This window comes from Myotis yumanensis, unplaced genomic scaffold, assembly GCF_028538775.1.
Source record: "Myotis yumanensis isolate MYYU_CA2020_CCGP unplaced genomic scaffold, mMyoYum1.0.hap1 SCAF_1, whole genome shotgun sequence".
NCBI lineage: Eukaryota > Metazoa > Chordata > Mammalia > Chiroptera > Vespertilionidae > Myotis > Myotis yumanensis.
In genome coordinates this window covers 61040125-61067324 of record NW_027223752.1, presented here as the reverse complement: position 1 = coordinate 61067324, position 27200 = coordinate 61040125, and the positions used below count along the sequence as shown (strand labels likewise).

The 27200-nt window shown below is 37.7% G+C and overlaps 1 protein-coding gene across 4 annotated transcripts in view; it reads right to left on the bottom strand.

Annotated features, from left to right (window-relative positions):
- The window catches only part of WDR72 (WD repeat domain 72), a 305723-nt gene that overhangs the window by 177203 nt on the left and 101320 nt on the right, over positions 1-27200 (bottom strand). For all 4 annotated transcript variants that reach the window (XR_011472409.1, XM_070422447.1, XM_070422455.1 and 1 more), the window contains 4 exons: positions 14961-15778; positions 11942-12033; positions 7879-7958; positions 1855-2050 (listed from right to left, as the gene is read on the bottom strand). Coding sequence is in view for 3 of the 4 variants with exons in the window: in XM_070422447.1 (XP_070278548.1) it covers positions 1855-2050; positions 7879-7958; positions 11942-12033; positions 14961-15778 (1186 nt within the window). In the remaining variant the exon portion in view is untranslated. The remainder of the gene's footprint in view (positions 1-1854; positions 2051-7878; positions 7959-11941; positions 12034-14960; positions 15779-27200) is intronic.

The window sequence follows — 27200 nt, the reverse complement described above, 5'->3', positions numbered from 1 at the left end:
ATATAACTTGGAAATTTACTTGAAAAAATTACTTGGAAATTTTCCTCTTCAATGCACGTTATGTGTTTCTGATTTACTTGTAATTGCAGTTAATATTTTCCTACAGGGAGCATTTCCCCCAAAAAATATATGCTCAGCATTTTTTGAGTATTTTTTTTTTTTTAGTTAAAATATTCTAAATTTCATCTACCAACATATACTACAACATATAAATTGTAATATTTTTGTGTTCCAATTCTTATCACAAACCCTAAATTTTCTTTTAACATTAGCAAAGGCTCATTCCAAAATAACTTAAAGATAGTTAATATCTAACATGAATTCTGGGTGTCTCTAGTCATAGTAAGATTAAATAGTATCGTGTTAATAGTTCTTATACCCAATAATTAACTGGGGACAGAGGGCCTCAGTGAAACTTCAAGTAATAAGTAACTCATGTGACAACAAAACTCATCAGAAGTTTCACCTTGATCGCCTGCCATGAATTTCTCACCTAGAAAACAGGTCTTTGGGCCAATGGATGAGTTAGACTCTCACGATGAGGAATAAGGCACAGAAACGCCTCCTGAGGAGCATTTATGCATGATGAATGACATTAGCTGTGTTTGGAGAGTTGGAAGAAACCTATTAATGGCACTATGGGTGCCTCTTCAAATGAATTGAGAACTCAAATGCAGTAATTGAAAATGAATTTAAAAAGGAATTTTTATGCTTCTTGCTTGAAATGTGTCACACAATTACAATTATGTGATGTAATCAAAAAGGAGCTCCTTCAACTGGGTGAATCTATCAGTTAATTAAGCTAATTTCTGGACAACTAACAAACAAATGACTTGAAATTTATCAAATTACTTATTGGATTTTCCATCCTCAGTAACGGTGTTGGTATCAGGAAATATTCTATTTTGATTTTTGGCCTTCACTGAAGAAGCCTTTTTTTTCTACTATGTATCTTCTTTCACTATATAGTGCTCTCCAATCAGTAATCTTATAAAAATAGTAAGAAGGAAAAAAATGTAATGCATTTTTAAGAATGACATCTCTTCTAAGATTTAAATATTTTAACTGTAGCAACATTTTTCAGGGTCCCAAATAAATAAGAAGAAAATCTCTTTTTGAGTACCTAACAATTTTAAACAACGTGGAACATGTAAATTTGTAACATGTTTTTTTGACAAAAATATACATTTGGTCATATTATAAATCGATTTTTCATCAAAAGCTTACTAGTAAATTTGAAAATCAAATTTGCACTTATTTTGAACTGTTTTTTAATTCTTTTTTTAAAGTCACAGCTAATGACTGAAAAATTAGTTAATGTTTTACAGCAGAAATTTAGATTCACTTGTTTGCCATAAACCATAAACATTATCATTATAAGTTATAATGATAAAACGTGTTATAAAATCAAGTGGTCTAACTATAAACCAGTTTAATTTTAGTTACTATTATGTCTCTTATTCCCAGAAAAGAAAAAATCTGGCACATGGGTACTATCATGGTATCAAATGAAAACAAACTTAGAACCCATTATGATGAGGTATTCTTATACTCTATATCCCATTAAGCTATTACTGTTACTCCTGTTTTCATTTTTAATCACTTAATTTCAAAACATTTTTTATAAATGATATAGGTTTTTGTTTTGGAGAAATATTTACTTATTATAATAGAATTTAGAAGTTCTTTAAAAATCTGACCATTAAAGAGGAAATTGATGGCAGAACAGGTCAGATACAGGGCACGTGGCTTGGTTTTTGCAGAAATGATATATTGTGAACTCATATTCTCAAGAAGTTCTAAGTAGTAGAAAAAATCCTGATGAAAGAGCATGCCAATAAATTTTGCACTTACTTTGCAGAGACAAACTGTCTGTAATACACTGTAACTCTAGCTCCTCCGTGCATTCCATCTTTGGCCGCATCTGCATCATCTGGTAGTTATCATTCTCAGTCATGGACCCTGGTTCACTGTTGACTGGTGTCTTTCTCAAGGTCTTCATGTGCTGTTGAACTTCCGCCAAGAGAACAGCTTGTATTGCTTCAGTTACCTGTTGAGTTTGTGTGTCCATACAAATTATATTTAGTATTATTACAAATAATAATAATTTGTTTTGCAAAAAACCCAAAGCCTGAAATTTCGATTAGAAAGGTTTCACATAAATTGCAATGTTCCATTCCACTAGGATTAATATCTGAAATAATTAAAATGCAGATACTGAGAACTGGCACCCAAACCATCACACTGATCTTTCATAAATGCAAAATACTATATAGGAAATTTGAAAGTAGTTTTGAATTCCTTCTCTTAAGATATTGTAACTTCTGTTGGAAAATAAAGGAAATTAATTTGAATATGTCATAATGCTCTTAAAGACAAGTGTATTTCCTCACACAATGTCTAGCTCTAAAGCACTATTTAGCTAAAAACACATGATTTAAACTAGGCTTAATATAGAAAGTTAAAGACAAGACTTTAATAATAAATCTTACTAAACTCTGTGTATGTGCATGTGGCTTTATATAGATCAAAATACTGCAAGGTGCAATTTCCCATTATTGTACATGCCCACTCAAGGACCTGTGGTTGACTGGAGGGGATGGGGAAATACTTGTCACATGGCATCTAATCCACTATCTTCATTTTTAAAATAAACAATCAGGTATATGACATCCCAAGTTCTACACAGACTTGGTAGACAGGTCTTCTGAGCTTTGCTCCTCTGTCCTTTTTGCATATCTTGTGCCACGGTTCTCCCTTCCTACCCCTGAGTAAAAAAGCTGGTGTACCTTAGCCTTTTTCTGGAAAGGAATGAGATAAAGTCTAGGAGTTAGGTCAAGTTCAAGGAAAGCCAAGTGTTGAATAAGTGATGGGAAAATGAAGGGCACTGCTGATCTAGGTGAACTTGGGACACCTTCCTATTATCCTTCTCTGACAGTTAAACCTTTCATATAGCCACCACCTATGCCTGCTCCTTTCTCCTCTAAACCCTGTCCTCCAATGACTCAGGTTCCACAACTGCCACTGCCCCCTCTGCATTATCCCCAGTCTTCTCTTACAATGCCTGGGGCGTGGGCTTTGGGGCAACACGAGGGTGATGGAGAGAGGCTGATGCCCAAAACAGAACATGTATTCATCTAAATAATTATTTAGTCTCTTTTATGTGGCATGACAGCGTATGAGACTTTTAGGCTCCAGGGACACTCAGAGAGTTGTTGTTGATGGCAGATACTTATTAAGCTACTGTGGCAGAAGGACCTGGGCCCTTGACCTTCCAATATGGGAAGCTTCCTAAAAGTATCAGAGGCTTCCTGATCACTGATCATTTCTCTGTTCTTGTTCATTCAAATGCTCACACTCAAATGCTTGGTTAGCTTGTGAACAAAAGGATAATGAATGAAGTGATTTTACTATACCATGTCTACCAACGCTGTAGTACTGCCTGTCACAGTACAGGTACATAATGCTCACTCGTGCATATCACGTGATGAGATTCTCAACACTGTGTCAGTTATTGCAGACCATGAACCTAATAGTTCTACAAATCAAGATACTAGTGAATCATGACATTAATATCTACATGTTATAATATGTGATATTATATTAACTATTTGAAATAATGTTTACTAGCATACACCCTGTATCACAATATAGGCGATCCATTCTTATTTATGTGTATCATATAGTGGACCAAACTATATTAATTATTCATGAACAATTTCACATCAATGAATTTTATTTTAATTCTGTCACACATTTTATTTGACAGCACTGATTATAAGATGTGGATGATGTGGTAAAAAGAGCTCTCAATAAGAAATGAGAAAGCCTGGGCTTCTGATCCAACTGTGACAGTAACTACAAATGCAACCTTTGACAAGTGCGGGTACTACTCTGGGACTTCATGTCCTCACTTATAAAAACAAAGTCTCTGGTACCGAGAGAGGCTAGAATGAGAGCTTCCAATCACAGGATCCTGTATGGAACTTTCTTCTGTCCATAACTGTAATTCTGGAGACTATTGGAGGACATCCTCAGACCCATGGTCCATCCAGATGATGGCCTACCCTCCGAATGAGCAGTTTGGCCTTATGCCCCAGGGAAGGATGGCTGCCTCTCACTGGGATCATTGTCATCTCTAGGAACAACCACAACTGTGACTTAGAAGTCCTCTATCCCACTGGATACAAAAGTCTATAACGACCAGGATCAATATTCTTTCTTAAAAACCTATAGGAGTTTATGTAATTTCATCTAACATTTCTAATTATTGGGTTTATATATCATGACAATATTTTTTAACTGTTGAATTTTGTTTTTTTTGACATATTTTTCACTATAAATACATATTAAAAGAATAATTAATAATAGTATCATTGAAAACAAGAGGAAGTAAAAATAACAGATGAAACATACTAATCATAATGAATAGGATACTCAGAGCCACAAAACTTAAAAGTGAATATTGAATGGCATACACCCAGCTGGAGACAAACTCAAAATATATACTTTATGCTCAGTGTGAAATCAATAAAGCATGGTTCCAATTCAGAGAAACTGTACAGCTTATAAGCAGGTTAAAATAACATTATCACTGTGTCTGGTATTCAGTGGGCACTAAATAAATACTAATGGAATTGAAATAGATCCTGAACACTTTAAAAACATAAACTGTGGAAAGTAGAATTTATTGATACTTTCTATCAATACTTCAGTTTCTCTACTATGTAAATATAGCAGATAAATTTTATAGATTGCAGGGATAAAATTTACGCCCCAAAATGTAAAATTTATACAGTGTTTGTGATTTTAATAAAGAGCTAGAATTGGAAGCACTATGGGTATCAAGCTGTCTTCTGAATGCAAGTTTCTCTGGCAATAGATATGCAAAGTATTAAACTCTTATGAGGGACTGTGCAGTGATTTAAAATAAGGTTCACTAATCCATTAGCTGGAAAGAGATAGCCACAAATCTGGGCCATATACTGGTAATTATTACTAGAAGTATTACAGTGCCATAGGCAAGCTAAAAAATTTAATGTTTTTTTTACTAAGACCGTGAAATAGCACAGAATGTTTTAAAGACTCATAAAAGCCCCCAAGGCCTGCTTATAGTTCCAATGTCCGGATTTTCTGGTATAAAAGCATTTTCCCAATACCTGGCTCACACTGGTCTTTGCAGCATCTCCTGAAAAAAGCCACAACACCTCTGCCTTAGAGGTGTTGATGTCATATTTCACTCACTAGAGTTCGATTAGAAAATCAAAGTATGTTAGTGCAGCTTCAGAAACATGCAAATTAGCAACCCCAAACCTTGCTGCTGCTTTTCCAGCCCTTATTCCAATAAGATAAATTTTATACATAGTAGGGATAGAATATGGGTATGTTTCATATTTGAGAAGCAAAAGAGACAATTTCCAGATAAACTTATTCATCTGAAAAATATATTCCTTCTTACTTGCTCCCTTAAAAGTACCCCCCCCCTTCAACTTCTGAAGAAGGATTTTGCTCTATTTTACAAAAGCATTCCATTCCCACCCAGTGCTTCTAAAATACATTGAAAAGTAGATTCAAGTTAACATGATTTGACAAACTGCTTAAATAAACAGCTTTATTAGTAATTTGAGGACTGCTTAATGAAGCATTTAAATGGATACTTGCAAAAATTCTCATTCCCACTTTACACATGAGGAAAATAGTCAAGTTAACCTTATCTTCCAGAGTCATTCATCAGGCTAGTGGCAGGGATGAAAGGCAAACTGTGAAGCTTGGACTTCCTGTAGTGTGAGTCATAAATGCTCTGGTAATATTTTTTAACTGCTCCCAGCATTTTGCACAAAGTCATAGTATCATAGAACCTTAAAGATCCACTAGTCCAAGTATGTCCAAACCACATTAAAACTTATCTGAAAGTCAATTTAACAACTACAAAAGATCTTTAGTTAGAACAATTCAGGATAAATGGTCTGTTGAATTAATTTTCTTAAGGATTTTTCCCCATTGTAGAATTAGTTGGCTACTAGGAAAAAAAATCGTACCTTTAATAGATAGACTCCTTTATTGATAATATGCTGGTAAAGTCAACATGTACTGATGTCCATTTGATTATCGCAGAAGGTTTTGCATAGCTATTCATTCATTCATTCATTCATTCATTACTTATTTTTTTTATATTTTAATAATTTTTATTTCTTAAAGTATTACTAAGAGTATTACATATGTCTCCTTTTTTCCCCCCCTTGACATTCCCCCGGCCCCTACCCCCCGCCCCCCCCCGCCCCGTGTCTTGTGTCCATTGGTTAATCTTATATGCATGCATATAAGTCCTTCAGTTGGTCTCTTAATCCCCCCCCCAACCCTCCCCAGGCTTCCCACTGTAGTTTAACATTCTGTTCAATGTTGCTCTGCTTCTGTATCTACCCCTGTTCATCAGTCCATTCTGGTCCCTTTACATTCATTACTTATTGACTGGCTGCTGTCACTACTGCTTTTCTGGGCACTGGTCAAAGAGGGGTGAGTGAGACCAAGCCCCTGCTCTCAGCAAGCTGCTATAACAGTGAGGGAACAGAAGATAAGCTAGCAAAAATTAAAGGTATAGCCTGGTCAGCGTGGCTCAGTGATAGAACATTGACCTATGAACCATGAGGACACGGTTCCATTCTTGATCAGTGCACATGCCCAGGTTGCAGGCTCCATCCCCAGTGTGGGGTGTGTAGGAGGCAGCTGACCAATGATTCTCTCTCATCATTGGTGTTTCTATCTCTCTCACCCTCTCCCTCTCCTTTCTACTCTGAAATAATAAAAATATATTAAAAAATAAAGGTATAATTTCCATTAAAAACAGCACACACACAAAAAAAGAAAATAAAACTGGGTAATGTGATGGGGGCTGGAGGCATGGGGTCAGTGAGAGGGAGGTGGCACTATTAGATGGAGTAATCAGGGTAGACCTCTCTAAGAAGTTGACTTTTGAGCAAGTGATGAATGGAAAAATGAAAATTCCAGCTCAAGAGAACAGTAATGACCTAAGGTAGAAACAAGCTTTTGTATGTTCTGGAAATATAAAGATGCTCAGTATGGCAAAAATAGGAGGGAGAATGATAAGCAAAGAGGTTAGGTGAAGAGCAAATCATATAGAAACTTGTTGGCCATGGTAACCCCCATGGCCAAGTTTCAATAACCATTCCAGTTGAGTTTACTTGGTTTTGTAGTGTCAACCCCCACAGTTCGTTCTGAGTTAATTTTCTTTTGTTTTCCTGTACCCAAAACAGTCATTTTTTAATTGTCCTTACTGCTATTCTTGTCTTGCAAATTTGATATGCCTTAAGCTCATGAAGAAGAACAAAGTTCCAATAAGTACTCATCTAATCAATGCACAGATACTTTTTGTATGTACAAAACTATCCACTTACTTTTAGGACCTAAAAAAAAGAACTGAAAAAAGAAAAGACTTCAATTGGGCATGGAAACCAGCTCTCTAAATTAGCTCACAAATGAAGTACTCTCAGGATAGAAAAAGAATTTCTAATTACACTTACCAAATTCCTAAGCCTAGGGACATTTTGAAATAAAAAAAAAATAGACAATTGTGCCACAAAGTGAAATTTCAATGAGTAGTAAGTTACTGATACCATGAACATACCTTCCTTAGCTCCCTCCATTCAGAACCCCTAGCTTGGTTCACCCTCGTATATATTATTCCCCACTTTCCCCCTCATTATTACTCTCTGCATTAGCCCCATTCAATGAAATGCCCTGGGAGGACATTGTGTGAGGACAAGCATACCTACTCACTCGTACTTTCAATCAAAGGGGAGGATGCATGAACCACAGCAGCAATAAAGTCTTCCATAATCAAGAAAATGAGCGGTGTCATACCTGCACAGACTGGTCTCTCCAACAGGAAATTAGCTTCAAAAGAGAAACGTCAGCTTCAGGTAGGTGGGGTTCATTCTTGCCTAGAAATAGACAGAACACATTTATATCTTGAAAGTATTCAAAATGGATGCACTCAATGGTCCTCAACTCTAGCTGCTGACAGTAGAATCACTTGGGGATACTTTTTTCATAAACACCAGAGCCCAGGGTCAGCTTTACAGAGATTCTGATTCAATTGATTCAATAGGTCTCAGGATGACAGTGGGCCAGGCATTAATACTCTGTAAAAGTACCTCAGATGATTTTCATGTACAGTGAGAGTCAAAAACCATTAATTTATGTATTTATAATAATTATACTAATACATATCTATGTTAAATCAAATTCATCTTTATACCTTAAACCCATCTTTGTACCTTTTTTTTGCCAACAAAATGCAATGACTGCTAATATTCCCACCCAAACAGGTCACCAAATTTTATAATTCCTTCTTAATGCAAACAGTTCTTGAAATTGTACATTGCATCTATCATGCAGAAATCATATAAAAGACTTCCCTTGATTTGTCCTTACCCAGCTCTGCTACTCTGATCAATAGGTACAGCACTTCGGTTTTAATTTGCCTCATTTTGTTATGTATTGTTTCTTTTAAGGCTGCCCTCTTGAATCTCCTTTCTATCCATTTGCCTTAATGTTCAGTGTGAAATTTTAAGAGTGAGCTAGGGCTTGGTTTATTTAAATTGATCTATAGTGTCCAGCAGTTTCCTACACAAAAAGCACTTAATAAGTACCTTTTCATTAATTGAAAATGTACATATTATCATCTAAGTGAAAAATCGATGAATTAAGGCTTTCTGATGGGTAAAATATATTATCTAGGTACCAGATCCCTGAATGAGATAAAAACAACGAGGGCTTGCGCTGGAGAGAAAAATGACTATGATTGTCTATTTAAATAAATGTATTATATAGGTCTGAAATCCTGCTATCAACTTTTAAAATTAGTACTAGTCTAATATGTATTTCATTAATTCACCATTTTAAATATTAATAGATATATGTATGTGTGCATTACATCAGTGTTCAAGGGAAATGTGCTAGAAGGTATTAAATATAATATAAATTGAGAACATGAAAGAGATATATACAATACATAAGAAACTTATAACTCATTAATATCATTATTTTTCCTGATGGAACATATAATGTGAATTTGAAATGACCAAGATCAGGGCATAAAACATGCAAGTATGAGAGAGCACTATGATTTTGAAGTCATATTTTCCAGTTCTTCATGAGCACAGCAGGTAAGAGGACACTTTTTTGATCTCTCTCCTTTTGTTGACCTTGTGACTCTACCATCAAAGCAAAGTATTGGTCTCATCTGTAACTGCTTACTGGCATCAGGGGGTACTTCACAGTGCACTTTAATGTGACATTAAATTTTAATATGAGGTGGAAATGAGAGCCAACTTTTCTTGGCAATGTCAGTGAGTTAAAGAATTAATTGCAACTTAAGGGGGAAAGATGAAAAGAAAACATCCCAGGTTTACCACTATTACCTAGTCACCATTCTTGCTGACAGAACTGGGTATTGGTTCCTGTCAACCCTTTAGAATGAGTGCCACAGTGTAATTTTATTCTTCAGGCGTTGATTACAGAATTAGTAGCACGAAGCAAATCCCTCCCTTCCCTCTACCTCTCATCTTTCAATTATTAAAACACACAACAACATTTCCTTATTACCTCACTGGGTTGTAAATGCTATAAAGACCAACTCCAAACACCACGGATGCATCAGTACTAGCACTAGCTGCTCGGGCTGTTTGGTTCGGCAGCCACAGGAAAGCCTGGGGCTCCCTGGCTCTGGTTAGCAAGTCTCTTGGTCTCTGCAGAAACCACCTGTGTTATGCCTCAAATTCCAATCCATTTCCTAGCCTAATAAAAAAAAAATGAAAACAAGAAGAAATACCCTAACAAGAACTACTACCGAAGGAAAAAATAGGCAACTCAGAATGGGGCCATATAGGGAGAACATTACTAGTAATCTTAGATGTGAGAAGTGGCCTGACATACTGGAAAGAGCAAGGGATTTGGAATCAGACAGTTGGACTAGAATCTGGCCCCTGTGCTTATGGCGATAAGTAAGTCATCTAAGTTCCCTGACCTCCAGTTTCTCTAAGGGTAAAACAGAGATAGTTCCTTCTACATAGTGTCCTTTATATATTAATTGAGATAATATATGCAAAATCATTAGCATAATTCTTTCAAAATACCAGTCACTCAGTAACTGAAGCTATTAATAAACTCCCACTCTAAAATATCCCAAATATTCTTTTCAATAGCCCTATGAGGGTCCGCATGTGTTGCTGTTCAGGCCATTCCAATGTAGCAATAATATACTACATTACTTTGGAGGCAACATGCACACTATTATTCCAACTTTACAAATGCAGTAAATACAGCTTTTGAAGAAATAAAGTTACAGAAACAGTAAGTGGCAGAACTGGATCTTGAACCTTAGCTATCTCCAAAACCACTGTCCTTTTAACTATTCATCCATTAATTCAAGCATATTTACCTAATTCTTTGCAGGCATTGCTCTAGGAAGTGGGAACATAGCAGTGCATAAAGCTGTCATAAAAAGAAAAGGAAAACCTACGGAACTTACATTTTACCAGCCAGACGTGGATGACAAATTTAAAAAAAGATATATAGTATGTCAGGTAGTGAAAAGGATTGTGGAAAACAGTAAAACAGGGAAAGGGGTAGGGTTGCTGGGAGAAGGGATGACACCTTCATTGATGAAATGGCATTTGAGCAAGAATTGAAGGATGTGTGGTGGAGGTGAGGGGCAGCAGGCTGACCTCTGGAATCTGGGGAAAGAATTCCAGGCAGAGGAAACAGCCAATACAAAGGCCCTTAGACCTGCCTGTCATGTTTGGGTCTGAGTAAAAAGACCAGTGTAGCTGGACTATGGGAAGCAGGAAATGAGTATAAAGAGATGAGGTCAGTTGGGAGTGTGAGCAATGATGTAGGCAGAAAAGCCAGGTTATATAGGTTTTTCTCTATATAGGGCCTTGTGAGTTATCCTAAACACTGTGGCTTTTATTTAGAGTGACACAGAAGCCACTGAAAGGTTTTTAAGCAGAAACATGAGGTTCTGACTTTGTTTCTAATAGGTCACTCTGGTTGCCTGGTTGAGAACAGAATGTAGGAATGAAAAATAGGAGCAGATGGGTGGTTAGGAGGCCTCTGTAGTCATCAAGGCAAGAGGTGATTAAGGTTCATGAAGGGTGGTTCTGTAGTGGAGAGAAGCAGTCAAAATCTGGGATATATTCTGAAGGTAGAACCAAGGTGATTACTAAAAGGTTAGATCTGGAGTGTGAGAGAAAGGGAAACGTCAAAATGGCCTCAAAGTTTTTGGCCTTAACAATTGGAAGGATAGAATTGCCACTTACTGAGATGTCAGAGATGTGAAGAAGCAGGTTTTTGGATGAATCTAAAGAGCAAGATTGTCACAGATTTCAAGGACCATTATATGACTTCTGAAATAGCTCTAACATTCTCTAGTGAAATAATCACTTATGTGGTAATAAAGATACTGATGTGCCCTAACTGGTTTGCTCAGTGGATAGAGCAGCCTTCGGACTGAAGGGTCCCGAGTTTGATTCCAGTCAAGGGCACATGCCCCAGTTGCAGGCTTGATCCCCAGTAGGGGGTGTGCAGGAGGCAGCCAATCAATGATTCTCATCATTGACGTTTCTATCTCTCTCTCCCTCTCCCTTCCTCTCTGAAATCAATAAAAAATATAATAGTATTTAAAAAAGAAAACATGCATAAGGCTCATTTTAAAAAAAGATATACTTTTAAAAATGTTCACATATATTTCAATATTGGCAGAATACAAAAATATAACCATGTGAAATGCAGACTAAATAATATAATAAAAAGACACATTGCTTATTTTAAACTGTAGAGTGCTATTCAGTTATAGAAATACTAGTTATTTTATGTCATAGAAATAAAAACAAAACAAAACAGACTATATCTGTAACTTTACCATTTCGTAAGTAACTGTAGAAGCTTGAAATATGCAAAATATCATTCCCAGGACTTTTCACTTTGTTATGCACAGAATCCATTTTGAAAGAGCTATTGAAAAAAAGAAGATTTAAAGTATATTATTGTAAATATGTAAAAATATTTTGAAAAATAGATTAAATAAGTGAAACATGAGTGTATGACCAATTTAACAAATTTGGGAAGTGAACACAAATTATTTTTAGCAATGTCTTCCACATTAATCTCTTTGATGAAACTTATTCCCTCATATTTCTCCTACCTAACACCTTAATCCCAATTGAATTCTGAATTTTAGTTTATCAGTATTGTCTTGTGATCTACTTTTACAGAAGGGGTCTTGCTAATTTAGGTCATGCAATTTGTGGTTAATGCAAAATAAACATTTATTTTTAATCCTAATATGTTGACATCAGCCAAAGATTTCTCCCCAGGTGCCGTGGGGACGTGAGGAAGGCAGGCTGTGCTCCAATTCGGTGACTCAGCAGCTTTCAGAGACTGCCCAAGTGTGTGCTCAGAGGCAGTTAGCTGTTTCCTTAAAATCCAGCCACATCATGCTCCCGATTGTTCAGCAGACAAGGACTTCTCAACCTTCACAACCACAGGGAAATGTTAGTGAAATGGTCAAACTTGTTGGAAGGATCTGGTGACACATCTAATGCACATTATTTTGATTTCCTGCCAAAGGACATGCAGTCTCTAACAAAATATCAAATATGAAGCGACTGATTGAGGGTAGCAGTCTCTAATCCTGACACCTCCATTGCATAATGTTTAAATTAAGAATTCTATAAAGAATTTGCTCATGTGTGCTAACAATTTTTTTTTAATCCTTACCTGAGGATATGGCTTTTAAAATTTATTTTAGAGAGAGAGATAGAGAGAAACATGGGTCAGTTGCGTCCTGTACATGTGCTGACTGGGGATCAATCTCACAACCTTTCAGTGTATGGGATGATGCTCCAACTTAGACACATGGCCAGGCCTGTGCTACTGACCTTAAGGGAAGGTCTAGTGCCAGTCTATCATCTCCCCTAGTGGGCCCCTAGTGGGCTTGAGACACATCCTGTACCCCGTACTTGGTAATCAGGAACAAACACAGAATAAACACCCCGGACAAACAATAACTAAGTCCCTCACCTGCTCTGTGGGATCACAATTCGGCAAACAAATATACTTTTGTAGCAGCCCAAATTTTTAATAATTTGAAGAAATCTTAATGATCACCTATCCCACCCACCTCATTTTAAAAATGAGGAAAGCAAGGCCTAGAGGGTTAAGTGACTAGTACAAAGGCGCATGGCTAGTTAACAATAAAATCAGGATAAATTCCTGGATTTTCGGGCTCCTGGCTGCCTGCATTTTATTTTTAACCAGACTTTAGGTACTATGTAATTTTCTTAGTAATAGAAAGAAAAGTAAATGAAGCCTATCTGAATTCTTATAAATAAATAAATAAAATAGAGGATAGTAAACAACTAAAATTTACCAGTCTGTTTTCTCATTGTTAGGGCTATGAACAGAACATGGAAAACCCAGTAGCACTATAATGGAAGGAAGTATAATACTGAATCCTGCATAATCCATAGGGACTTGCTTTGCTAACAGACTCTAAGCCCACCGAGGGCAGGAACTCTGGCCATTACACAGTGCCTGACACAGGTATTTGTTGAATTGAGCTCTTATCAAAGAACATAAATGTCAAGGACCACTTACCACCATGTATTGGGTAGTTCAAACAGCATCTCTTCTGGAAAGGCTTTCTACATGGTTTTATCTCACACTAATTATTCTCTTTACACAGACCACCTAAAACAGCTGTATTACAAATGTTTTTTCTAGTTGTTGTTTTTTTATTATTTTACTTCAATGGTTTCTATGTATTTCATGTGCATTATTTTTATCATTTAAATGAGCTCATACCCAAAGGAGAAATTTATGTATATTTCCCCTATAGGCTGATGAATTGAATTAAATCTTCTAATATCAGACTATGAAAAACTGCATTGCATTTTAGCAGTGGGAGAGGGTAGACATTCAGAGTCAAAGTGAGTGATTAATAAGGCTTTGGAATGAGACTGTACTCAGCCCTGAATCAGACTCCAAGAAGATGAATTAATCTTGGGGTTGGTATCTTCTCTTCATAAGCCTTAATATCGTCACCTATACAATGAGCGAAATAATAGGGCCTGTAGCACAGCTTTGCTGTGCATGCTAAATAAAATCATGTATGTAAAGGGCTTCCATGGTGACTAGCAGATACTAAGCACTAAAAAAAAACAACAGTTATTATTACTTAACTGTACTTTCTACAAATTACTGATGGTCCCTTCTATTTTAAAATGCCAAAGTATACATTAAATGGTGGGATTTGAGGAATGAAATTTTCAAATTTTTCCTTTCCTTATCTATAATAATAAAAGCGTAATATGCTAATTAGACTGGACATCCTTCCAGACGCGATTCCTTCTGGACAAAGCCACAGCGGTTGGGGGCCACGGCAGAGGCGGCAGAGGCCCCTGGCTGCTGCAGCGGGTGGGGGCCGGAGCCAAAGCCCTTGCACGAATTTTGTGCATCAGGCCTCTAGTGATATAGAAAACATATCATTATAGGCGATTACTTAAATTTCTTTGTTCATATTTAATTCATAGCAACTGCAATGTATTTCAAGGTTGTATGTATGTATGTATCATCTATCTATTTATTGAATCATTCAGCATCTAACACTCTGATTTTCCTGGCACATATTATGAGAACAAGGGTTATTTGTTGAACAAATATATTTTAAAACAAATTTACTGCTCAAATTATCCTCCAATCCCAAAAATTAAAAGAAAGGTTTTTTTAAATGTGTTTGGAGCTAAAGGAGTTGTTGCATATTCATTCTTTGTGTAAATGAAGAAAAGAAGGAGAAAGGCTAGAGAGTTGAATACAACAAATAATGATAATTTTTAAAATATCCCAAATAAGAATAGTCAAAATCTCTAGGAATGCCTTACCTATCAATTCCATATGCCAAGTCTACAGGCATGTTAACTAACTTGTTAACTAAAAATAGTCTTCTCAATAAATAAATTATAGTGTCTGACTCATGCAAAGCGTCACAATTATTTTCCAGTCCTCTTGGCATCCCAGCTTGATTTGGAAGAGTGGATGTGTATTTGTTTGACAATTCCAACACTTTTCTGGAAAACAAATTGACTTTTGAGTAGTCTTTCTTCACTTCGGCATTGCATAAATCCCAACCTGGCAGCATCAGCGAGAAGTGATCTTCATTTGAAGCAAGTCCTAAAGACACGGGACCCTGAAGCTTCAAAATATTGAGATGCTTAATGCAGAGGTTATCTAATTCTTTATCCACTCCCCATGGCAAAAGGCAAGATAGGAGCAATTTGGCTGCATCTATTATGAGGTTGGCATCAAATTTTCTTGATGGCTTAGGGTGTGTCTTTTTGGAGCTCTTCATTTTCTTCTGCCTTTTAATTCCATCATATTCTTCTAAGACCACGATGGAATTATCTCCTTGGGCTGGGGCTTCGCTCACAGGCTTGGCTTGTGCCTCTGCTGAGAGAGAACCACAGGCAGTTTTATTTCTTTTCAGCGTCAATGTTTTCTTCTCAACTGTACTTTTGGCTCTTCTCAGGATCTCACTGCCATAGAATGAATTGGGAGGGTCACTGTCGCAGACTGGCGTTGACAGCAGAAGTTCAACAAGGTTTTCCAAGTCAAACAGAAGGATATGAAAGCCAATGTTACTCCATTTTGTCTTCACAGGCAAGACATTAAAAGGACCTGAGAAAGACTTGGCATCAGCAACCTGAAGGAGATTGAAAGAAACAGAAAACTTTATGTGTTGAAGTCCTTATTTTTAAGTGATTTTACTAAAGGTCCATGGGGTTAAAATGGCATAAACAGAAAGTATTAAGTAGCAGTACAAGTAATGGCAAGTCATTTTAATGTTTTTGTATTACTTATAAAAATTCCACTCTAGCCCTAACCGGTTTGGCTCAGCGGATAGAGTGTCGGCCTGGGGACTCAAGGGTCCCAGGTTCGATTCCGGTCAAGGGCATGTACCTTGGTTGCGGGCACATCCCCAGTGGGGGGTGTGCAGGAGGCAGCTGGTCGATGTTTCTCTCTCATCGATGTTTCTAACTCTCTATCCCTCTCCCTTCTCTCTGTAAAAAATCAATAAAATATATTTTAAAAAAAAATTCCCCTCTAAACATTCTATATTCTAATATACTTAAATCATTTTTTTCTTTCTTAAACTTTTGTTTTTCTTTTAAAAAATATAAACTAGAACCCATGGAATATTATGGCATTAGATTGACATCCTTTCATATACACTTTCACATCTTCCTATCAGTATGGTTATGAAGACATACAAAGTTGAAAAATAAGTTTGAAAATTAAGGAGATCAGTTAGAATACATGTAAAAATTTAGAAAATCTTTAAGAAGAATGGTCTTTCGAAACTTGTTTAACATTTTATTTAAATTTTTAAATAGTTGGAGGTAATCTAAATGTTAATCAATGTCAAATTGTTTTTATTTTTTTTAAAGGTACACCTTGTTCTTTCTCTGCCTACAATGATTTTGCCCTAAATATTGGCATGGGGGGATCCCATACTTCAGTGAGGTTCCTGCTCCTTGAAAAGGCCTTCCTAAAGTACCTCATCCCCTCATGCCAACCTACTACTTTCTATCATCTTCTTTTTTTCCCTTTCTTCCTAGCACTTATATTATATACAATATTCATTTGTTTACTGTATATTTTCTCCAATAGCATTCAAACTTCACCTTTGTAGGAGTTTTGTATGTTGCTTTATTCCCAGTGCTCCTCTACAGCATTATTAGGGTATTTTAAAGGAAATTGATTTCAGAGAGGAAGGTAGAGGGAGAGGGAAATAGAAACATCAATTGATTTCAGAGAGGAAGGTAGAGGGAGAGGGATGCCACCTGCATGGCCCACACTGGGGATCGAGCCCACAATCCGGGCATGTGCCCTGACCAGGAATCAAACATGACCTCCTGGTTCATATGTTGACACTCAACCACTTTACCATGCCAGCTGGGCCACTATTAGTGTCTTCATAAATATTTGTTGAATAAATAATTAGCATGTGTATTTAATAGCATACCATTCAAATACTTTGAAATAATGGTGTAAAACTATATTTACTGGGAAAAATGTGTTCTATAAGGCAGAGAAATAATACCCTTCTAATAAAGCCATGTGTGTATGACTGTATTGATATTTTTACATATTGACATCTATAAATTCATACATATAATATGTACATTTATATTCATGAAGGACATGCACTAAAATGTTAATAACTTAATTAGAAAGAGAAGTTAAAATAATCTCTATATGTTAGGGTTTTTTAAATTTAGGTTTTGGATTTTTTTTTTCCACTGATGACATTTAGTTTATAATCATAAAAAAGAAAATTTGAAAAACAAACCATTAAAAATTTTTAAAGATAAAAGTCCAGAATGGGTTTTGGTTTTATACAATCCTATTCCTCGGACAAAAACACATTTTTTTTCTACCAATAAGATAGTGTAAGGATTAGTAAAATTATTAATAAATAATTTCTGAAAACCAAAAATAAAAACTATACAGACTGAAAATGGACAAATGGCATCAATAGCAATTCACAAAGAATAACATTAAAATTAAAATGTGAAAAATGTTTATAACCAGTAGTAATCAAGAAGTGAAATTAAGATAGTAATACCATTCATGACCTAGTCATTTAGTAAAAAGAATTTCTTACATTATCTTATTATGAAATGTCTAATGCATATAAGAAATACATAAGCCATGCGGTTAGCCCTCCCATAAACTTCTACTTTCCTAAAGCTATCATCTTCTCTGGCTGTAGTATCTGAACCTCCTCAATTACTGAGCCAATGAAAATCATAGCAATGACTCTAGAAACACCACACATTGCCTGGTTGGGTTCCATCTTCTTATTTGGTGGTCCACACAGCCACAGTAGGCCCATGGCACTGCTGTAAACACATCTGCCCTGAAATATGGTCCCATAAGCCTCAGAAGCAACTGGACATTTTACATTCTTTTCAAATCATAAATGCTACTCCAAATTTATTTAGAACACTACAGCATTGTTTCCCATTTGGAAACAATTCTATTAGATTATAAATATAAAACATTCTTATATTTTATTATACTAAAATGATGAAATATTATAACTCTAGCCTATCATCACTGAATTTTTTTTCTTTTAAAAAGCAGTGAGTTGCCCTAACTGGTTTGGCTCAGTGGATAGAGCTTTGGCCTGCGGACTGAAGGGTCCCATGTTCGATTCCTGTCAAGGGCATGTACCTTGGTTGCAGGAGCAACCCCAGTAGGGGGTGTGCAAGAGGCAGCTGATCAATGTTTCTCTCTCAATGATGTTCCTAACTCTCTATCCCTCTCCCTTCCTCTCCGTAAAAAAATCAATAAAATATATTTAAAAAATAAAAAAATAAAAATAAAAAACAGTGAGTATATTGTTAAAGTCATGTCATCAAACAACTTTAAAAAGAGTATTTACCATTATTTTAACATAAGTAACAAAGAATAACTATAAATGCCCATAATATTAATTCTAAAGTTCTTATATACTATATTACTAGAGGCCCAGTGAACAAAATATGTGCACTTGGTGGGGGGGGGTGGGGGGGTCCCTCAGCCCAGCCTGCTCCCTCTCGCAGTCCAGGAGCCCTCTAGGGGTGTCTGACTGACGGCTTAGGCCCACTCCCCACGAGTGGACCTAAGCCATCAGTCAGACATCCTTAGCACTGCCACGGAGGTGGGAGAGGCTTCCGCCACTGCCACTGTGCTCACCAGCCATGAGCACAGCTCAGGGCTTCTGGCTGAGTGGCACTCCCCCTGTGGGAGAATACTGACCACCAGGGGGCAGCTCCTGTGTTGAGCGTCTGCCTCCTGGTGGTCAGTGCATGTCATAGTGACTGGTCAGTCTGCTGTTCGGTCAATTTGCATATTAGCCTTTTATTATATAGGATAGACTAGAGCAACCGTGGGCAAACTACGGCCCGCGGGCCGGATCCGGCTCCTTTGAAATGAATAAAACTAAAAAAAAAAAAGACCATACCCTTTTATGTAATGATGTTTACTTTGAATTTATATTAGTTCATTAGTTCACACAAACACTCCATCCATGCTTTTGTTCCGGCCCTCTGGTCCAGTTTAAGAACCCATTGTGGCCCTCGAGTCAAAAAGTTTGCCCACCCCTGGACTAGAGGCTTGATGCATGAAATTCGTGCAAGAGTAGGCCTTTCTTCCTCTGGCTGCCAACACCCGCTTCCCTCTGGCACACAGGACCCAGGCTTCCCTCCAGCCACTGGCAGGCAACCAGGACCCAGGCTCCCTTCAGCCTCCAGCCTCCAGCAGGCACCTGGGACCTGGGCTTCCCTCGCAGCCCTGGCTTCGTCCGTAAGGTCATCCAGAAGAACGTCCTGTCTAATTAGCATATTATGCTTTTATTATTATAGATTGGGCATATACAATATTTATTAATGTCTAGAAAAGGGTATAGTAAATCTTATGCTTATTTACATTTATGTTATCTATATAAAATATATTCCTCAGACAAGAATTCTATTAAAAGTATCCTGCTGCTAAGTCATGACTGAATAATGTTCTACAAAAATATAAATATGATTATATTATCTCTACAATGATAAAGCATATCTAAACCATCATTATAACAGAAGAATTTTAGAGACATTCATCAATATAGTTATAATAAAAAAGTCTAGAACAAATTATTAAATATAAGAATATAAGTATTTCATTTAATGTATGTCACTGAAAATACTTGAGACTTATACTCTTATTAACCAATGTCACTCCAATAAGTTTAATTTAGAAAATTTTTAATGTAAGGGTTAAATATAAATTGTATTAGTTCACATGTTATATATAGAATGCTCTCTGATTGCCTTATAGATAATTACCCAAAATGTGCTGTTCAGGCTCTTAGAGAAGGTGCTGGTCTTTTGCCTAGTATCATATCACTTTGAGTCCTACTCTCTGAAGTTCCAGGTTGAGGCAGGAGAGGAGGCCTTTACAATCTTGAGAGCTCGTGGGGAGCAGGAAAGGACAACCTTCCACTCCAACCTCTGACCGTTGGTGAGGCTGAGGGTACTGACATAGCTACATGTGAATGCTATGAACAGCAGGTGGCCAGGAGGAAGAGGCACACAGAGCTGAGCTGTGGAGTACACATACTTTGGGAAAAGCTTCTGAATCAGAAAGTCAGCAAGTAGAATCCCAGATGGCCAGTGGGCAGACATTACTTCTCTACTCCCCAAAAGATTCAAGAATAAATGACCAGTAAAACTGAAGTTAACAACACAAAATACAAGCTCTCAACAAGGCAATATACATATAACAAGGAACAACAAAAGCCTCAAAAGTCTATAGGAAAAAAATGTAATAGGTCTGAAGACTATATATATAAATATATATATACTAGAGGCCTGGTGCACAAAATTCGTGCACTGGGGATGGGTGGGGGGTTCCTTAGCCCAGCATGTGCCCTCTTGCAGTCCGGGACCCCTCCCTTGTTACTGCCCACCTGCTTGCTGCTTCCTACCGCTTGGCTTGCTGCTCCTTAGTTCTGCCACGAAGGCCTTGGGTCTGCTGGGTGCCGGGCCTGCGGGTTTGTGTCTCTGATACCCACAGCAGCCCCAGCACCAAGGTGGCGGGCCTTGGGGCTGCTGGGTACAGGCCCCCCGTTGCGTGTTTGTGTCTTCTATCAGGCCCCCAGCAGCCCCAGCAGCCCCAGCACCACCTAAATAACTTAAGGGAAACTTTATTTAGTCTTCTTTTAAAAGCAATCTAGTTTAAAAATGAGTTGCAGTTAAGATAGAACAAAGAACATGGTACCTAAGAGTGAGATAGACTGACAGAGGAGAGGCTGGGCACTGGTCAGGGGCTTACATGCCAACTGTTCTACACCTGGGAAATGATGTAAAATCGGTTTCTTTAGTTTTCTGCTTAATCGTCTTCTCCAGCACTGAGGTCAGAGGAGCCGCCTTCCAGCCCGTAGGCTGCTTCTCAGAGTCGAAAATTTCGCCATAGGCCCCTGCCTAGGACAGGACCTCTGCACCCCCAGGGTGCATAAACACACAGGGCTTCCATCAGGCTCCGCTGATCCAGGCGGCAGAGAGGCCTCTCGGCTCCACTGATCTCCTGGCCGGGAGGCCTCTCGGCTCCGCTGATTCCGGGGCCCGGAGGCCTCTCGGCTCCGCTGATCCAGGTGGCTGGGAGGCCTCTCGGCTCTGCCGATCACCTGGCCGGGAGGCCTCTCAGCTCCGCTGATCCCGGAGCAGGAGGCCTCTCGGCTCCGCTGATCCCGGGGCCCGGAGGCCTCTCGGCTCCGCTGATCCAGGCGGCCGGGAGGCCTCTCGGCTCTGCCGATCACCTGGCCGGGAGGCCTCTCAGCTCCGTTGATCCTGGAGCGGGAGGCCTCTCGGCTCCGCTGATCCCCGGGCAGTGAGGCCTCTCTGCTCTGCGGCTTCAGGGCTGTTTGGCTTCACTCCACCGCTTGGAGCCTGAGTATGCAGATTAACCGCCATCTTTTAGCTTCTATAATTGAAACATTGTATCTTTTGGAGCTGTTGCTTCAGGAGCTCAGAGCCCTGCAGCTGCAGGCGGGAACCTTGGTTTCCTCTATCGCTGGGGCAACCAAGCATCCTGTTCTCAGCTGCCTGGCTGCCGGCTGCCATCTTGGCTGACAGTTAATTTGCTAATTCACTGATTAGCCAATGAAAAGGGTAGCGGTCGTACGCTAATTACCATGTTTCTCTTTTATTAGTGTAGATATATATATATAGAGAGAGAGAGAGAGAGAGGGAGAGAGAGAGAGAGAGACTATTCATTTTTTTCCCTTTCATTCTACTGTGTTCAGCTTGCACCTCTTCCTGTTCTGTCTGACTCAGAAGGACAAAATTGTTAAACTGGGCTGGTTTTACCCCCTGCTTTTGGAGGTAGAAATGCACTCACACCATGTTCTGATAAAACTTCTTTCTGAAAACACAGTGGATTCCCCCACTGAGTTTGTTGTAAAGGATTTCACCTGCCCAACCTACCACAACCATAAAACACATGTGGTAAAACTGTTGCTTAAAACTACCTTCATCTCACTTTTGTGACTTTGTACAATACCCAGTACAAATATTTAAATACTAAGTGAGAAATCATAGATAATAGCTGCAAAAACATTTTTCATATTTAGTTATGCTAGAGCAAGAAGAGTTTAAAAATGATCTAATCTGATCCCCTCCCCTCTAATGAAGGGAAAATAACGAACAGAGAACTAACTTGTTCACAATTACCTATATGGTAAATAACCAAGTCTGTGTTTCAAGTCTATTGTTTCTGATTCTTCAGATGACAGTATTCACTCAAAGTTTTCAAAGACTGGAATAATATTTCTTATTTGTCACGTCTAAGATATATAAGGAGTCCTCATTAGCTAAGCATTTATTTAATGAGCATATTCACTGTGATGTATACGGAAGAGTCATCCTTACATGAACATATTCACTAATGAACTGGTTACATATAAAATCAGAGCCAAACCCTCCTCCCTTTTTAACATAAAGGCCCATCCCCATTCATTAGACAAGTTCTGGTGTCCAGTCAAATCCGTTCTCCCTTTCTTGGCTAAGTTTACCACCCTCCTCCGGCATTTGGTCAGGTTTCTCTAACTGACCCTCCTACATGTTTGTCATTCTCACAGGTGAGTCTTTGCCTCTACTTGTTACCTTAACAGCATCCTCCTAGTCTCAAGCTCTAGCCCAAATCCGACCTCCTATGGTTTGCATTTTCACCCACTCCAGTCCCATATGCTCTCTCTCCTCTCTCAACTCTTTAGCAATTCACTTGTAGCCTTAGTCATGAACATTTTCATGCGTGAAATTTAATCTTCCCCAAGGAGGGAGGCAACTTCAATCCAGGAATGATGGCCTCTATCTTCTGGTATGACTTACTTGAGAGCAGGATTCACGTCTGACTCTTTTGGCTACTTCTAAAATCATTTATTTTACAAATAGTAGTATTTAAGAAAACTCATAAGACCTTATATCTCCTACACAACCAGGAAAACAACACTAATGAAAGCAGTTTTTTTCCCTTGAAGACTAAAAGGAATAAGAGTAAACTTCAGCCTCACTCTCACATCACCAACAAAAAGCTAGGAATAATTCTGAAGATACATATGTCCAATCTCTTACTGTAACATTAGACAGAGTCTTTTTTTAGGGGTGAGATGAGAAAAGTTCAGCACCACCGTGGGGGCTCCCTAAAGGCAGATCCGTCACTGCCTGATGTCCTCTGTGCCGTACGGAATAGGAGAGAGATGCCCAGGTCTAATGTCCAGACCAGCAAGGGCTTTCCTGTCCTGCCAGTCAGACAACAGAGGACTCTCCTAAACCAGAAAAATGACACCAGGAACCAGGAACTTTCTACTCCATTGCATCATGGTAAAGGCGTATTTAAACATGGCGCTGGAAGTCAGGAAAAGTGACAGTCACTGGTACAACAGATAGCCTTCTAGATTTGTGATCAGGATTTTATATTGTCTACTCATCACATTTTTCTGTTTGCCAATGCTTTTCACCAAATTACAGGGAAACGTATTGAAAAGTCATAAAATTTTGTAACTACCAAGAAGGTATTATTTGTGCTCTAAAACATGCTTATTAAACCATGGTTACTGCAACACCACCTCACAGCTAAGAAAGTCTACTCCGTCTCCTGACACGCCTGGCAGCATTCTCCCAGGGAACCAGGCTTAAATCTGGATAGCATTCTTCCCTCCTCTCTTCTTAAGTTCTCTCTTTCTTCAGTGCCTCTCACACCAAGTCCTCACCTTAACATTTTATCAATCATTCAGTCATCCATCCATCCACCCATCCATCCATCCATCCATCCATCCATCCATCCATCCATCCAATGTTTACTAAACATCTATGTGCTGCCTGCTGTGCCATGTGTGAAAGACTCAATGGTGAGCAAGACAGAGTCCCTGCAGCATGCAGCTGACAGTCTAGTTCCTCTCACTCGAATACTTTCCCAGCCTCCTCTCCTAACTGCAATCAGTACTTGGCACTGATGCCCGACTCCTCTGCTGTTGATAGTTTGTCTTGGCCTCTCAGCCTTTTCTGATTTCTCTGCCTCTGTGTATCTTCTCAGATTGAGAATGCCCTAACACCATCAACAGAAATTCTACCCTTAAAGAAAGCTCATTTCGCCCTAGCCGGTTTGGCTCAGTGGATAGAGCGTCGGCCTGTGTACTGAAGAGTCCCAGGTTCGATTCCAGTAAAGGCCATGTGCCCGGGTTGTGGGCTCAATCCCCAGTGGGGGGTGTGCAGGAGGCAGCCGATCATTGATTCTCTCTCATCATGGATGTTTCTATCTCTTTCTCCCTCTCCCATTCCTCTCTGAAATCAATAAAAATCTATTTTAAAAAAAGAAAGGAAGAAAGCTCATTTTCCCCAATTGACTTAACTTCATAAACCTTTTCTAATGCCCACTTCTAACTGTAACCTTGCTTTTTCCTTGGATGTCTCATGACATGATTTTCCCCCAACATTTACCTTCTGTCATCATCATATGTATAAGTATCCTTATTTTCATCGTCTGCAATCTCTAAAAAGCTGAGCCTGCCTCCATCTCATGGCATGACATCAGCAAAATTTGTTCTGGTAAGATTACATAGAGTGTGAGGATTTTTACAAAATACGTTATTGAGCCTAAAAGTGCTGGATAAACTGAGTCACATAACCATTGAGGGTAAACGTACTGAGTTCATGGCTTTCTCTAGTAACTATAAAGTACTGAAACATAATGATTGAATATGTTATTCCAGGTCTTCTTGAAAAAATAACAAATAAAACTGGGCACATTTTTAAAAATCATCATTAAGTTCACTTGTTTACAGTAACTTGGAATTCGGCCTTTGAGTGTTAGTTCTGCACTTTTCTGTAAACCCATCTCTAACCTCTGTGTGACCAGAGAAATTCACTTAAAAAACTGTCGCCTAAGTGAGAAATAAGTGTCTCACAACACTAGCCCATTTAAGCACCTAATTACAGGGTCAGTCAAGAGCCAACCTGCTCCGTAACAGATTGCTTTTGTCAGGGGGCTCCGATCGGCCCAGAGCTTCACTCGGGGTGCCCCCACTCTTGGCTCCTGGTATATTCCGATCTCATTGCCTTGACTTTGAACTATGTCTCTTCAAAATCTTATTGATGCAGAGGCTGGGGTAATTTGGAAAAGAACAAAAGTGTTCTATAAATAAGCCATTTCTCCAAAGTCACAAATGAAAACACTATTTTCTAGCCCTTCTCTGAACACACCTGTGCCTAAAATCATAGACCACTTTCCTGGTTCTCTTAAAAATTCTGTGAAATAGAATTTCAAGGTGAAACTTTCAAAATGTTGGTTCAATTGTTAGAATGTGCTCCACCAAGGTTGTTTCAAAACACACTTCAACCAAGCGTGAATCTACATGTCATTTTGTTATACCGTTAAAGCGTTCAGCATTTTAAAAATATTTATTAATCTGATAATAGAAAATTTGCATTGATGCTATTTTAGTGAGAACACCTTAATGATTATTTGTATTTTTCTGTGATATATAAGTATGCATCTTTGCTCACTTTCCTATTTTCCTATTTATATTTCCCTTATCAATTTGTAAGAGCCCTTTTGTATGTAAAAATATTAATCCTGTATTGAATATATTGCAAATAATTTTCAAGTCTCATTAAGTTTTATATTTATAGATTGGGGAGCTTGCAATATAGTTTTTTAAAAATTTTAATAGTAGAGATTATCACTTTTTTTCATTTTTAAATTTTGCTACTCCTAGGCCCTTCCTAACCCAATTAGTAAAAATATTGCCACATATTTTCTTCTAGTGACCTATCATTCTATATTTAAAACTTTTATTCATCTGAAGTTTATTTTTGTTAAAGGAGAAAGAAAGGGTATTATTTTATATATTTTTCAAACATTATACTCAATTATATAAAAGCCACTTATTAACTTTTCTGTAGAATTTTAAGTGCCATCTTTTTCCTAAGAGAAAATTATGATTTATACAACAGCTCCTTTCTGGACTCTTTTATTCTTTTTTATCTATTTGTCTGTTCTTGAACCACTATGCACTGTAATGCAGATAGATAGGTAGACATATTAGAAGGAAGCCCCATGCCCAAGATTCCTCTTTTTCTTAATTTTTCTTAGATCATTTTATATATTTATTTTTCCAGAGGAACTTTGTAATCAACTTATCAAGTTTCCAAAAACCCACCAAGGAGATTTCGAAAGTTATTGTTATTAAATGTATAAATTTGTTACTATGTTAATTTTAAAAATGCTTTGTTTTCTCTCTGGGATTGCATTAAATTAGTAAATCAATATTTTTTTATGTCTTTTGGTAATTTTTAAAACATATTCATATGGGTGTTACATATTTTTTATTAAATTTATCCCTGTTTATTTTCTATTTTTATTGCAATTATGAAGAGAATTTTTATATTTATTGTATTTTCAAAAAAGTGGGTTTTTGTATTATTATATTAATTTTGGTTTCAGCATTCCCATGCTTACCTTTATTTTTTGTGCTACTAGGTTTTCTCTTTTATTCATATTTTTGTATAGAGTATCCACCATTACTATATTTAAATAAAGGTAATTTGTTCCATTCTTCCCATCCTTATTATTTATATTTATATTTCTTTTTCTTTTTCTTGTTTTTAGTTAATCCTCACCTGAGGATATTTTTCCATTGATTTTTCAGATAGAGTGAGATAGAAGAGAAACATTGATGTGAGTGAGACACATCAATTAGTTGCATCCTACACGCAACCCACCTGGGGCCGGGAACTGAGTCTGTAACTGAGGTATGTGCCTTTAACCAGAATCGAACCCAAGACCTTTTAGTCCATGGGCCGATGCTCTATCCACTGAGCCAAACTAGTTAGGGCATATTTATTTTTCTTAACCCCTGGCATTTGCTAAAATGTTAAAAATATATTCAATAATAGTAGGAATGGCATATTATTATTAATTAAATCAGTATGGTTATTGCTGTTTTTTAAAAATATTTTAAATCATTTGATTCATACATTTTCCTAATATTGGATAAGTTGGAATGGTTTCCAAATCCATGTATGTGAATAGCTACT